Here is a 12,647-nt window from a genome sequence, read left to right as displayed (position 1 = left end):
GACAGGAGCGGATGGAGTCCTACTGGCCCCATCAGGCTTTCATTTCCCAACCTGCGTGGGTGGGGACAATTCTGCCTCCCCACAAGTTTAGGCTCCAGCCGCAGCCCCTCCTCTCAGGGAAGATAACTTTGTAGTTTTTATTTTAGATTCAGAAAATTCATCCCAGGTCTCCAAACACATGTTCAACAGGAAACACACACACATACACACACACACACACACACACGCAGATGCGTGCCCTCTTTCTGGCAAGGCGCTATGGTGGGAGTTTGGAGCTTCTCTCCTCTTCCCAAGCTTCCCAGCACCCTGGGTTAGGGAAGGAGCCCAGGGCCCGGCAGGCCCACCTACTGCACCCTAAGGCAGCCGCAGTCAGTACTGTCAGTATTTCCGCTGCCGAGGAAAGAGACTACTCCCCGAGGGCCGGAGTTGGGGGCTTGCGGGGCTGGGGTCCTCTGAGTCCAGGCTGAAGAGGTCCCTGCCCGTTCGAAGGATCTGTTCCTCCAGCTTCTTATGTCGCTTCATGTCTGAGAGGACCTTGTCCAGGCGGGCCTCCCGTTTCTGGCTCCGGGCTGAGATTCCTGGAGAAGGGGAAGGTGAGAACTGTGGAAGGGAAGCAGTAGCCTACACCTGCCTGGATGTTACTAATTACTTCGGGAGCTCATTAAACATACACCTTTCCAGGCCTCGCTCGTGGAGGTGCTGAGGTTTCGGGTTAGCCTCAGATGGGGTGGGTGGGGAAGGCCTGAATGATGAGAAGGCGCCAGTAACGGGAAGACCAGGGAAGAGCATCTCAGGCAGTGAAGAGCGAGTGGTAAACCTCAGGATGGGAACAGGGGGGTCTGTTCGAAGAGGAGGGTAAGAGCTGGGGAGACTTGAAAGCTGAGGCCAAAGAATGACACACAGGCCACGATAGGGGGCTTGGATCTGTGATCTCACATGGAAATGTCTCTGGAAGCCTGCGTCTGGGGTTGGATTCTCTCTCACCATACTCTCCCCGCTCCCCTGAGCAATGGAATCCTTTGGACGATTTTAAACAGAGAAGTGACGTGATTTATACTTTCAAAGGGTCGTTCCAGTGGCTGAGACTAGAGGCAGGGAGACCAGTTAGGAGCTCCCGCAACTATCCAGGCAAGAGAGATGGCTTGGGTGAGGGTATGGTGTTGAAGGTGGAGAGCAGCAGATGAACCTGGAAATGCTTTGAAGGCAGAGCTAACAGGACTGGCTACCAGGCTGGGCTGGCGTCAATGTTGGGGTAAGAGAAGGAGAAATCAAAAATGGCCCCACAGGTAAATTCTAGGAAGGTACACGGGGTGCAAATTGGGTCAGATTAGGAGATGTGCATAGTAGCACAGGATGCGGATGGAAATATAACGAATACCAGGGACATGGAGATAAAAGGAACGGGAGACATGCTACAATGATGGGATACTCTCTTGAAGGAAGACAGAATATCACTTATAGCTGGAAGGATGGCACCGCAGTGTGAACGAACGCTGTCCTGCAGCTGGGAGACATTCAGCCACCAAGGCCCCAGGCAAAGGCTGCTTTCAGGGAGTCACCTATTGGGTAAGTGGGGGCAGAGGCACTTCACCTCCCCCCAACTCTTCCCTCGTTTGTACCTGGGGTGCGTCTCCGGTCAATCAGGGAGTCCTTTGGTGTCATCGGCTCATCATCGAAGTCAAATTCTGTGGGTATGTGGGGTCTGGGACAGGTGGACAGAGAGTGAAGGGTGAGGGTGGTCTCCCCAAACACCCACACGTGCCAGCTCTTCCTCTCCTGCTCTCTTCCCTCTCTACTTCCCATGCTCCTGGGTCCCACCTCCCCTCCCTACTTCCTCCTGGCATCAGGGAAGCAGCCCCAGGAACAAAGTGTAAAGGTGTGCCCTCACTTTTCCTCTTCCTCTTCTTTGGCCTCCGGCTCCTCGTCGGATCTCTCCTCTTCACTCGGGGCCTCGGGCGTGGGTGGCCGGCGGGGCAGGATCTCGGCCTGAAGCTCCAGGGTACCTTGGGCAGCCAGCAATTCATAGAGCCTCTGGATTTCGGAGGGGGGCGGCATCCAGGACTGCCCGTCGGCGGGCAGCTCCACCTCCTCATCGCTGCAGGGCACGTACCAGTCCTCGGATTCTCCCTCGGCACGCTCTTTCCCCCCAGCGCTGGGGGCTTCTCCCAGCACCTCCTCGGCGCCAGACCCCTCCCGCTCGGCCTCCTCCCGGCCTCCCTCCCCCTCTTCCTCGGCTTGATTGGCCGAAGCCGAGGAGCCTCCGGGATCCCCCACAGCCAGAGCTTGGAGGCCGGAGGTCACTTCCCCTTCTTCGGACAGAGGCGGCGCCGTGGTGGCCGCAACGTCTCCATGACTCCGGACAAGGGACATAGACCACTAGGGAAGGAGCCCTGCGGTTACAGGATTGGGTTCCCCGGGGGTTTAGGGACAGCTCCCCAACCAATCAGGCTCCAACAGCGGTGTCTGCGGCCAGATCGCGCGTCCCCAGGTGAGGGCGCTCCGTCCCCTCCGAGGACCCCGCCCCACGGCTCGAGATCCGGTACTCCGAGGGTCCCCGGGGCCAGCGGAAACCACGGCCCGGGCGGGACCCGCTCTTCTCGCTCCTACAGCGCCCCTCTCCACGACCCGCAGTCCCGCCACACCAGCCGCCGGACGCACCTGGAGCTAAGACCCGCCCCCCGGGCGGAGCCGGGTCACAGTACGCAGGCGCACAGAGGTGGCACGGGAGGCTCCGCTGTAGGAGGAGCTACTTGTAAGAGGGCAGCAAGGGGAGGCTGGCACATGCGCAGAGAGGCGCGCGGGCGTTACCGGCTGAGGCCCACAGTAAAGATGGCCGCCGGGGCGGCGCAGGCGCAAACTACTCAGTAGGGGTCGGCGCGAAAGACGTGGTGCCGCGGGCCGGGCGGCGTACCGACGGGAGGACCAACCGAGGCTGGAGGCGAGTGTCATGCAGTCTCCGTTTATTGGTGTTTCAGACTCATGCATCATCCGGCATACAAAAAGGGAGAGTCGGTTTGATGTATCCTTTTTTTTTTTTTAGACTTTTAGTTCCCCCCCTCCACACTTTTTTTTTTTTTTTTAGAAAACAAAAACCCCGCCAACTCCGAACTGTGTCATCGCTAGGTCCCCGCCTCCCTAGCGGACTGTCGCGTGCAACAAACCTCCCTCCTCTTGGAAAATGATTATATAGCTCCCCGCCCCTCTCGCTTCTTGCGGCTGGGAGCTTTGGTCCTATTTGGGGGTTCTTTCGGTACAAAGCACGTGAATGACCCCAGCCCCGACCCCTTTAAGAAACTCGCCGACCGGGTTAAAAAGCCCAGGTGGGGCAGGTCAACTCTGGCTGACTGGAGAGGGTCCACAGCTGCGCCTCTCCCTTATCCCACGTTTGGAACAACGCTCGCCAGTCCGGCACCAGTCCCCAAATGAGACCTGGCTTGCCAGCTCTGCGACCCCGAGGCGCCCTTGGGTGGACCTGGGTGGTCCCAGCAGGGAACAGTCCGGAGCCCCGGGCTATAGTCCTCCTGACATGCTCCCCTCTCCCAGCCTGATCTAAGTGCTGGAGTTTTTGCAGAATAAACGGTGGCAGGAGGGTGGAGGAAAGGATCCTGAAGGGCAGAGGGTGTGGAGAGGGAAGGAGAGATGATAAAGGAGAGAAGGAAGAAGGGAATGGGGGAAGATGCCAAGACGATGAAAGTCGGGGCGGAGGGACGACCAGGGTTGAGGGGCAGGGAATTCAGGAGGTTGTTGGAAGAAATGCAGGAAGGCTGGGAGAGATGCAGGGAGGCTGAGAGCAAAGAGTCTGGTAGATGTTCAGGGAGGTTTCCAGAAGTGCAGAGAAGTTTCCAGAAGTGTAGGAATAGAGAGACCAAGAGGTTGGACGAGCTGCAGGCAGAAGTGCAGGGAGGTTGGAAACAGTGCAGGAGAAGGAGGCCTACATTGGCAGAGGAGCCTGGCAGGATGCAGGAGCAGGAAAGAAGCTGTAAACAAGGCTGCTCAGGCTCCCTTGGTCCCTATGGGTGCGGGCCTGGGCCATCGATTGGGCTCCCCGCAGGGGAGGATGGGCCCAAGGCAGCTCCCAACAGGAAGAAAAGTCTTTCGGAATGCAGGGCAGAGCCCCTCACTTATACACTGTGGGAGAGGAGAGGGAAGGACAGAGACGAGACAGTAGTGGGTGGGGGGGAGACAAGGAGAGACAAAGGAGCCGTGGGGAAGACAGACAGGAGAGAGCAGGGCCAGGGGTTAGTACAGCGGCCCTTGCGAGCCCTTCCACTCCTCCCAGCCTGTCCCAGACCCCCACTCACCGCCCAAGTTGATGACGCAGGAGGCGATGATGATGAGGACCCCCCCAACCAGCGCCACGATGCTTAAGAGCTTGGCCACGCGACCCAGACGCAGGGCCCCATCCACGTCCCCCTGCTGCAGACTGTTCCGGGACTGGGGGTAGGGTGAGGGGTGGAGGAGCCACCATGGCCCAGTTCAGAAGCCAGCCCAGCAGGGATCGGGTGCAAGAGTCGTCCAGAGGTGACAGGCCAGCCCGTGGGCAGTGGTTAAGGGAGGAAGGAGAGTTGGAGAGGCGGGTGGGGGGAGGGCACAGGTCAGCAAGGTGGTGTGAAACAGGTCTGGACATCCCTCCCACCTGAAGGGGTGAAATCCTGGGGAGAGGCAAGCAGAGGCCCACGTGGAGGTGAGATCCATGCAGAGAGGGGAGGCGAGGCCACTCCAAGGGCTTTGTTCCAGTTCAGGAAGCTGGGGCCACAGCAGGCTGGGCCAGGGTCCCGTGGGGCTCACCATGACAGCATAAGCGAAGGCCACGATGTTGACGGGCCACATGGGGCAGAAGCAGGACAGGATGGCGAGGATGATGTAGTCCCGAGGTTTCTGGGTGCCTTCACCCCCTTCTAGCCCAGACCCTGCTAGCTGGGAGCTGGGGTGGCGGCTCAGGCTCAAGCTACCTCGGGGAGATCCTGGGTGCCCACTGTGAGCCCTTCCAGCTCGGTCCTCCTCAACTAGCTGCTGTAGTATGCGGGGGGGAGCCCCATTGGCTGGCGGGGGGTTTGCTGAGGGGGGTGAGTGAGGCTCGGGGGCTGGGCCAGCCTGCAGGGGAACCACTGCCCCGTTCTCCTGCTTTTCCCCCAGGCTCTCAGTCAAGGTCTCAGGGGTGGGGGGCTCTGGCTGAAGGGGTGGTTTGGGGGTGGACTGGGAACCTGGCTGGGGGTCTGACTGGGGGGCCAGCTGGGGACCACCAGGCTCTGAGGCTGGCTCAAACAGGCCTGCAGAATCCAGGTTAGACTCCTGGTCTGCAGTGGCCTCTTTGCTCACTTCTGGCTTGGATGCTGGCTCTTGGCATGCTTCTCTGGGGCTGGAGGCAGCCTTTGGTTCCCCTCCTGGGCTTGAGGTGGGATCTCTGGCCTGGGCTGTTTCGGGGGCCCGAGTAGGGGTCTCTGTGGTTTCTGGAGTTCCACGGATGTCTGGGCCTGGCTGCAGGGCCTCTGGCTCATCTGGGACCCTAGCTGGGACCTGGACAGGGCCAGTTCCGGCTTCAGAATGGCCAGGCCCCTCTCCCTGGGTGTGGGGACCCTCCTCTATCCCCTTCATTTCCGAGACCTCGGAGCTGCTGGCTGCCATCTTGAGATGGGAGAGGGCAGAAGGCCTCTGTGGGGATAGAAGGGAAGATGGTGCGGTAGAGACAGCAGCAGATCCTGGAAGAGGAGGAGACGGGCTTGGTGTGAAGAGAAAGGCTGTCAGCACTGCAGCCCCGGGGCTCTGCTCCCTTCTCAGGGCCAGCCGTGGGCTGCCTCTGTGGAGAGGAAGAAAAGTTGGGGTTTCCTTCACCCGCCTGCCTCCGGGTGGGACACCTCTGGGGAGGAGCGCTCCGTTCAAAGTCTGCTTGGAGAGCCCCGAGAAGATTAACCCTTTTGTAAACAGGACCCTCGCATGGGCTCCTGCTGCCCCAACAAGATCCAGCCTGTCAGGTCCTAGCAGGTGCTGCAGCGCCTCAGAACCAAGCTGTGCAGACACCCTTCCCCTCTGACAGGCCGACTGGGCAGAGGCCCCGTAATCCCTTCTACTCCCTCTGCGTCTTTCCCTCCTCCCTGGGCGCCAGCGGGTGCGGTTTTCTTGCTGCGCGTTTGGGGCGCTGGTGCCCCCGCTCCTCCCTGGGGGTCCTGGGTATCTCCTCTGAGCCCCTTCTCAGCCCCTCTCCCAGGGATTCCCTCGCCCCCGTGTGTGCCCGACGCTTCCTCTTCCCATTGGCGCGGCGCTCCCAGCACCACCAGCCCGTGGGCCCGGCGCCCACATTCCCATGCAGCCCTCCCCGTCTGTCCGTCCACTCCTACCCGCAGCCTCGGTCCAGCCCCCTCGGTCCAGCCCCGTCTCACCTCGACGCCGGCCTCCAGACTGTTCCCGCTGCTGCTGCCACCACTGTCTCTGTTGCAGCAGCCGCAGCCCGGGAGGGAGCGAGTCAGCGCAAGAGGGAGGGAGGGAGGGAGGGAGGCGGCGGGTCTCCCCTCCGCTCGGCTTGTCCCCTCCTCTCCCTCCTCTCCGGTCCCCTCCCCTACGCTCCGCAGCCGCACGCACTGCCCCCGCCCCTCGCACGCCTCCAGCCGCTCCCGGCCAGCCCAAGGGAGCCACGCGTGCCGGCCCCGCATTACCCAGGCAACCGGCGGGAGGACCACTCGCGCCAGCTCCCTGCCCTTCCCACGCGCACCTTCAAGGGGTGCCTGCTTCCCAAGTCCCGGGCCCCTCCCGCCAACGGTCACCTGGGGTCCTGGCAGAGGCAGGGGCTTGGGTGAAACGGAGAGGGGTCTGTGAGGGGACAGGGCCGGTGGGGGCATCGCTAGGAGCAGAAAGGGGGGTAGGGAAATGAGGCACAACTTGGGGGAGGCTGTAGGGTGGGCTTTCAAGAGGAGCCTGCAGGACAGAAGCTCCCTCTACTAAGGAAGCAGCAGAAAGGGGTAGTAGAAAGCTCAAGAAGAGACAGTGGAAAGGACAGCAGGGGCTGGGGGGGAATTGCAAAGGGCACGGCAGAGGATGCCATGGCTGCAACAGCGGTGGGGGGGGGGTTGGGCTTAGGAACCGGGTGAAGAAGGCAGGTTGCACGCCAAACATGGAGGACAGGTGCAGTCTGCTTCTCCAGCGCTGCTCCCAGTCCCCGGCCGCCTTTCCGCGCCGTATCCGCCCCCATCACCTCAGGGCATTAGGGGTGTGCAGGTATTTGGCTGGGGCCCAGCAATACTTGGTTTCTAACCTCCATCTGCTATTCTGGGCCTGTCCACATCAGGCATTCCCCAGAGACCTGGGAGTCCTGAACTTGCTCTCCGCCGCCTCTGGAGCCTTGGCCTCGCCCTGAATCTGGGCAGCGGCGACTGGTGCTGTCCCTGGGGAGGGAGGAGCCAGAGCTGCGGGGGCAGAGCAAAGCCAGGCCTGACAACAGGCCCAAGGAGACACCCCTTGAGGATGGGACGGGGGCTTGGTGACAGAGCAAGTCATACAGCCAGAGCCAGAGCCAGATTTTTATTTAAAATTTATTGTAATGGGATCTGCACAAAAGGAGAGGGTGAAGGGTGGGGAACATGCAGGGGACACAGGAACACGATGACATGGCCAGGGCCACAGCTTCTGTCTTGGGGGAGAGGGATGAAAAGAAAAGGCCAGGGCTGGAGCTGGGGTGGAAGAGGGAAGGGAGAGACACTGCGGTGGCATTCCCCCCCACCCCCAGGAAGCACCTCTACTCCCTGGGTCCCCCCATTGACCCTGGCCCCCTAAGGTTCCATCTCGTCCTGCCTCTGGCCCTACTGGCTCCTTCTTTTGCTCCCCTTGACTTGTTTTCCCCTGACAGGTTCTCAGGTAGGATGGTGCTCAGGGACTGACCCCAAACAGCCCCACCTCACGAAGGCGCCACCTCTGCCTCCCCTGCTCTGCCCCTTCTCCAATCTCACCTTTCTCTTCTCTGGGACAGAATCTTTTGATTCCCCTCCTTCCTCTCCTCCCTCCCCCTGAAAAAAAAAAAAAAGCACCAATTCCCCAGGGAGGGGCAGCAGACAGTGGGGGGCCTGAAGGAGGGGAGCAAGGAGGACCATCAAGGAGGGCAGGGCAGGGGGTCCCGAGGGGTGAGGGCAGCGCTGCTCCTGTCCTCTGCCACCCCGCCCACTGTCGGGGGGGGAGGGGGGCTGCGACACAACCAAGGGGACAGGTGTGTGTGGGGTCAGGTCTGACAGGGAGAAGAGGAGCAGGAGAAACAAATCGTTAAAACCTAGTGAATTCCCCTAAGAAAACGCTTCTTCCTCCTTTCCTTTGGGAGGCTCCTTGGATGGTGGGGGAAGCAGTGGAGTTGGTAGGAAGAGAGGGGGAAAGGACATGATACCAATGGCCTTGCCTCCATTCTCCCTTCTCCCCGTCACCAACGTGGAGCTCACCAGGGCTGGGAGGGAAGTGGCTGAGAGCTCACAGGCACCCCCTCAGCCCCCGAGAGGGAGCCCACAGCTGTGGGAGGGGCTGCCACTGATGCAGCCGCCGCCGCTGCTGCCGCTGCCGCCGCCGCCGCTGCCATTGGACAGACCTCACCGGTACCTGCATGGTGACAACAGATCACAGCGCCGTCTGAATGGCAAGAGCCTTGTCCCTTGCCCCAGACTCTCCCCTGGGACACAGCCGTTGCTCACTCCCTGTTTGGTCCCAGGCGGCTTCAACCTGCGTCCTTACCCAGTTCTCCTGAAGGGCCCTCCCTGTCCCCAGAGGTCTCCCTAACGTGATTGGCAGATGGACATCCCTAGCCTTCCTGAGATCCCCTATTGGGCCCTTTGAGCCCCCTTGTCCCACACACACCAGCCCACCACCCCAGCCATGCCCCACGCCTTGCCTGGTGGGTGCGGGGTCCCCCTCAGCAGGTGGGCTGTGGCTGGGGGGCATCTCCCGGGACAGGGGGGGCGGCACCCCCCAGATGGGTCTGCATGTGGCCGGCCAGCTGGGCAGGGGTCTTGCAGTGCACGCTGCACAGCTTGCACAGGATGCGGTCAGCCCGCGGGGCCTGGAGCCCGTGGTCCTTCACCGCGTGGATGCGCAGGTATGCTGCCGTGGTGAAGCCTATGGGGGGGGGGGATTGGGATGGGGGATGGGGTCAGCCAGGTGGAGACCCCAGAGACGGGGCTGTTCTCCTAGGCTGGGGACACCCTTCTCCGATGGCCCTGTCCTCCTCCCACCTCATCCTTGGTAACCTGGGGCCAGCTATTCTGCGGGGGCTGGTCGGGCACAGCCCCTCCCTCAACTTGGGACCTGGCTGAGTGGCCGCTTCTTGGCCTTCAGACCCACAGAACCCATTCTCTCCAAACTGGGGGATCTCTCCTGGGGTGACCGGACACTGACTCCTAACCACTTGAAGGGGTGACCCTCAGCAGAGACGGCTGTGTCCCCTCCCTCGTGCCCCATACATTCTCAGCCCAGTGACACAGTGAGTAAGCGAATCCGTTTCTCTGTTACTGGGGCAGAGTGTGTGCTTGTCAAACCCCTGCCAATGTACTCCACTTGCCCCACGAGCCGAAGGCGAACACTTATGGCTGCAGAGCCGAAACCCTGCCCCCCCGCCCCTGGACACTGGCTCTCTTGACCACTCCTTCCCCAAGCCGCCATGGCCCACGCCCCTTCTCCCCACGCACACCCAGAAATCGCCTCTTTCTGGCAGATCGTCTCTTCCAGCCATGACCTCTTAAAACTTAACGATGTCCAGTGGTCCCAGTGCCGCTTCATTTGCTTCCTAGAGGGCTCTAGACACCATGAGCTCCCGTCGGTGGCAGGGCCTCTGGCTGTCCCCACCCTCGTCCCCTGCCCCCCCAGCAGCCCTCGGCACGCACCTTTGTTGCAGAGCTCGCAGACATGGTGCGGGCCCTGGCTGTGCACCTTCATGTGGTCCGAAATGTAAGCCGAGCTCAGCATCTTGCCACATACGTGACATGGCACCTTCTCCTCGTGTCGTACTGTGTGCGCCCGCAGTCGATCCTTCGTAGCAAAAGCTGCCTCACATTTCTGGGGAAGGGGGAGGGGTGTGGGGGGTGTCAGGAGAGTTAAAGCTTCAGGGAGTGGGAAGAGGGGGACAAGAGGTTAAAGGGATCAGAGCCTTGGGGATCTTTGATCTGTAGGAAAAGGGAGTGAGATGACGAGGCCTTGAAGGGATGAGCAAATGGAGTGAAAAAGCAAAAAGAGAGAGAAAAAGGGGGTCTGAGAGGCTGAGCTCAGACAACTACAATGAGGATCAAAATCATGACACGGGGCCAGGAGGCAGCGGGTTTCCTACCTCACATTTGAAGGGCCGTTCTGTTGAGTGCACTTGTCTGACGTGGCTGTTGAGGTGATCCGGCCTGAGGATACGTTGGGGTTGGGATTAGGGCCCTGGGGTGTGGAGATGCCCCCAGATCGGCCTCACCTAGGACAACAGGCCTTTCCAAAGGTCCCTGCATTTGCTCCCAAGCCAGGGGCTTCAGAATCCTGCTTAGACAGGAAGTCCCTCCCCTGGAGCAGGGCTGCCTCCTCCGCGCCAAGCTTTCCTACAACCCAAGGACCCACCTCTTTTGCTAAGTACCACCCCCTGCTCCCTGGTAACCAGGAGAGGCTTGCCTCCCTCCTCCCTGGGAGGGGCTCCCAGTCCCCGTCCTCACAAACCGCCTCCCTCCCCAGCAGCCAGCCGAGGCGAGGCCAGGCCACCTCCATCGCCGGCCCTCCCTCCCCACCCGCCCAGTGGGCGGCCGAGGCCCCGTGCACACCGGGAGAAGCTCTTGCCACAGTGGGAGCAGTTGTAGGGCTTGTGCACAGCGCCGTCATGTGAGCGCACGTGGTAGCTCATGCGGTCCTTGCGCTTGAAGCGCTGCTGGCACACCGGACACTGGTAGGGCTTCTCGTCGGAGTGCGACAGCTTGTGTCGGTTCAGGTGGTAGACGTCGCGGAAGGCCTTGCCGCACATCTCACAGGCGTGGTTCTTCCGGACGCGCTTTCCCGAGGCGGTCGTGGTCACCACGCCACCGGCGGCAACTGCGGCCGCTCCGCCGCCAGCACCAGCTTCTCCCCCTCCTCCTCCGGCTCCGCTCAGCTGGGGGACGCTCAGGAGGCTCAGGGGCACCATGGTGGGCATTTTCATAGCACCCGAGGGGACCCGGCCGGCCTTGGCTCCCGTGTGGATGGCCTCGTGCCTCCGGAGATTATAGCCGTTCTTGAACTCCTTGGCGCACAGGGCGCAGATGTAGGGCCCCTTGCTCTTTGTCTTCTTCTCCAAGGCTGATGCGACCGGGGCCACGGCGACCGTCGAGGTTGGGGCTACGACGGCGGTGGCTGCGGCGATAGTGGCGGCAGAGACAGGGGGCGCGGCCTCCGCAGCGGGCGCAGACACCGGCGGGGGCGGCGGAGGGGGCGCGGGCGGCTGCTTCAGAGCCGCTGTGTCCACTGTAGAGGCGGCGGCCGCGGTTGGGGGCGCAGCGGCAACGGCAGCGGCGGCGGCGGCGGCGGCGGCGGCCGCCGCGGCCGCGGCCGACTCCTGGGCGGCGGCGAGAACCGGGAGCAAGTCCACCTGGAGGGGCTCGGCCGCCGGGGCCTGGGGCGTGGGTGGGGGCGCCGGCGCGGCCTGCGGAGACAAGGCGCCGTGTGGGCCGCAGCCGCGGGTCGGCGCCCTCCCGGCCCCGTGCAGCCCACCACGGCCGGCCCCTACTCACCTGGAATGGACTCTGGGCGCAGCCCTGGGAGGCAAAGAAGCGGGACTGGAGCTCAGCCCCGACCTGCAGGGGGTTCTGGGCGTGACCCTGAGGTGGCGGGAAGGAGTTCATGAGGCCGCCCACCCCCCGGGAGTCCAGGCCCAGCACGGGGAAGGGGGGGGCCAGCAGCGTGCAAGGGAACACGGGGAACATGGCCTCGGCCACGGCGGGGCCCCCAGGGCTCAGCAGGGGCCGGGGGCGCGGGCCGCGCGGGGCCCGGGCTCGGGGCGCCGCCCCCGGCCGGCCCGGCTGGGCCGCGCCGAACGCATGGCCCTCGGGCCACCCCGCCGCCCGCGCACCCCGGCTGGCGGGAGGGAGGGAAGGAGGGCGCCTGGCGGGCCGCAGAACGCGCAGCGACGGCGGCGGCGACGCCCCCTGGGTGGGGGCGGGAGGCCCCGCGGGGCCAGCGACCGGGGGCGGGGGCCCGGGCGGCGGCGGCGGTGGCGGTTGGAGCCTGGCGGGGCGGGGTGGGGGGAGCGAGGGAGCAGCCTCGGCCCCCGCCGCGCGCGCGCCCAGCCGGCGCCTCGGGGAGGGCGGGGGAGGGCGCGAGGGAGGGAGGGGGACAGCTGCGCGCGCACCGGGCGCGCGGAGGGGGGGTGGGACGGGAGGGAGGGCGGGCGGGAGGGGGTGTGGGAAGGGGGGGCGGGGGGAGGGGGTTGTTACCTGGAAGATGAAGCTGCTCCAGTTGCCGGGATCCATGGCGGAGGGAGGGAGGGAGGTGGCTCGCGCTCACCCTGGGGCGGGAGGAGGAGGAGGCGGCAGTGGGGGAGGGGGAACCCAGGGAGGAGGCGCGCGGGGCTGGCGGGAGGGGGGAAGGAGGAGGGGGTGGGGGGAGCGGAGCACACTGCGCGCGGGGAGGGCGGGCGGGGGGCGCGAGGACACACAAGAGGCTGGAGCGGGCGCGAGCGCGAGCGCGCG

At 63.4% G+C, this 12,647-nt stretch overlaps 3 protein-coding genes across 8 annotated transcripts; all 3 read right to left on the bottom strand.

Moving 5' to 3' along the window:
• Positions 1-113: 113 nt before the first annotated feature.
• PAGR1 (PAXIP1 associated glutamate rich protein 1) lies at positions 114-2,402 on the bottom strand. The gene is made up of 3 exons (XM_033101117.1): positions 1,889-2,402; positions 1,620-1,702; positions 114-578 (listed from the first exon to the last, which is right to left on the bottom strand). Exons 1-3 carry the CDS (start codon positions 2,368-2,370, stop codon positions 379-381), a joined length of 765 nt encoding a protein of 254 aa, XP_032957008.1. The 5' UTR covers positions 2,371-2,402; the 3' UTR covers positions 114-378.
• A 541-nt stretch (positions 2,403-2,943) lies between these two features.
• Positions 2,944-6,530, bottom strand: PRRT2 (proline rich transmembrane protein 2). Of its 2 annotated transcripts, none has more exons than XM_033101114.1 (4): positions 6,378-6,530; positions 4,789-5,699; positions 4,302-4,434; positions 2,944-3,882 (listed from the first exon to the last, which is right to left on the bottom strand). In XM_033101114.1, exons 2-4 carry the CDS (start codon positions 5,623-5,625, stop codon positions 3,734-3,736), a joined length of 1,119 nt encoding a protein of 372 aa, XP_032957005.1. In that variant the 5' UTR covers positions 5,626-5,699; positions 6,378-6,530; the 3' UTR covers positions 2,944-3,733. The 2 variants fall into 2 exon arrangements, with proteins under 2 accessions (XP_032957005.1, XP_032957007.1); XM_033101116.1 differs by having other exon boundaries at positions 3,740-4,128.
• Positions 6,531-7,487: 957 nt separating this feature from the next.
• On the bottom strand, positions 7,488-12,502 carry MAZ (MYC associated zinc finger protein). Of its 5 annotated transcripts, XM_033101840.1 has the most exons (7): positions 12,393-12,502; positions 11,691-11,777; positions 10,752-11,602; positions 10,286-10,349; positions 9,846-10,017; positions 8,858-9,081; positions 7,488-8,568 (listed from the first exon to the last, which is right to left on the bottom strand). In XM_033101840.1, exons 1-6 carry the CDS (start codon positions 12,426-12,428, stop codon positions 8,879-8,881), a joined length of 1,413 nt encoding a protein of 470 aa, XP_032957731.1. In that variant the 5' UTR covers positions 12,429-12,502; the 3' UTR covers positions 7,488-8,568; positions 8,858-8,878. The 5 variants fall into 5 exon arrangements, 4 of the variants coding, with proteins under 4 accessions (XP_032957731.1, XP_032957732.1, XP_032957728.1 ...); XM_033101841.1 differs by lacking the exon at positions 8,858-9,081 and having other exon boundaries at positions 12,393-12,500; XM_033101837.1 differs by lacking the exon at positions 12,393-12,502 and having other exon boundaries at positions 11,691-12,049.
• Positions 12,503-12,647: the final 145 nt, after the last annotated feature.

This window comes from Rhinolophus ferrumequinum (assembly GCF_004115265.2).
Source record: "Rhinolophus ferrumequinum isolate MPI-CBG mRhiFer1 chromosome 15 unlocalized genomic scaffold, mRhiFer1_v1.p scaffold_54_arrow_ctg1_1, whole genome shotgun sequence".
Lineage (NCBI taxonomy): Eukaryota > Metazoa > Chordata > Mammalia > Chiroptera > Rhinolophidae > Rhinolophus > Rhinolophus ferrumequinum.
Note: the sequence above shows the minus strand (reverse complement) of the source record. Positions and strands in the feature narration are given on the sequence as shown.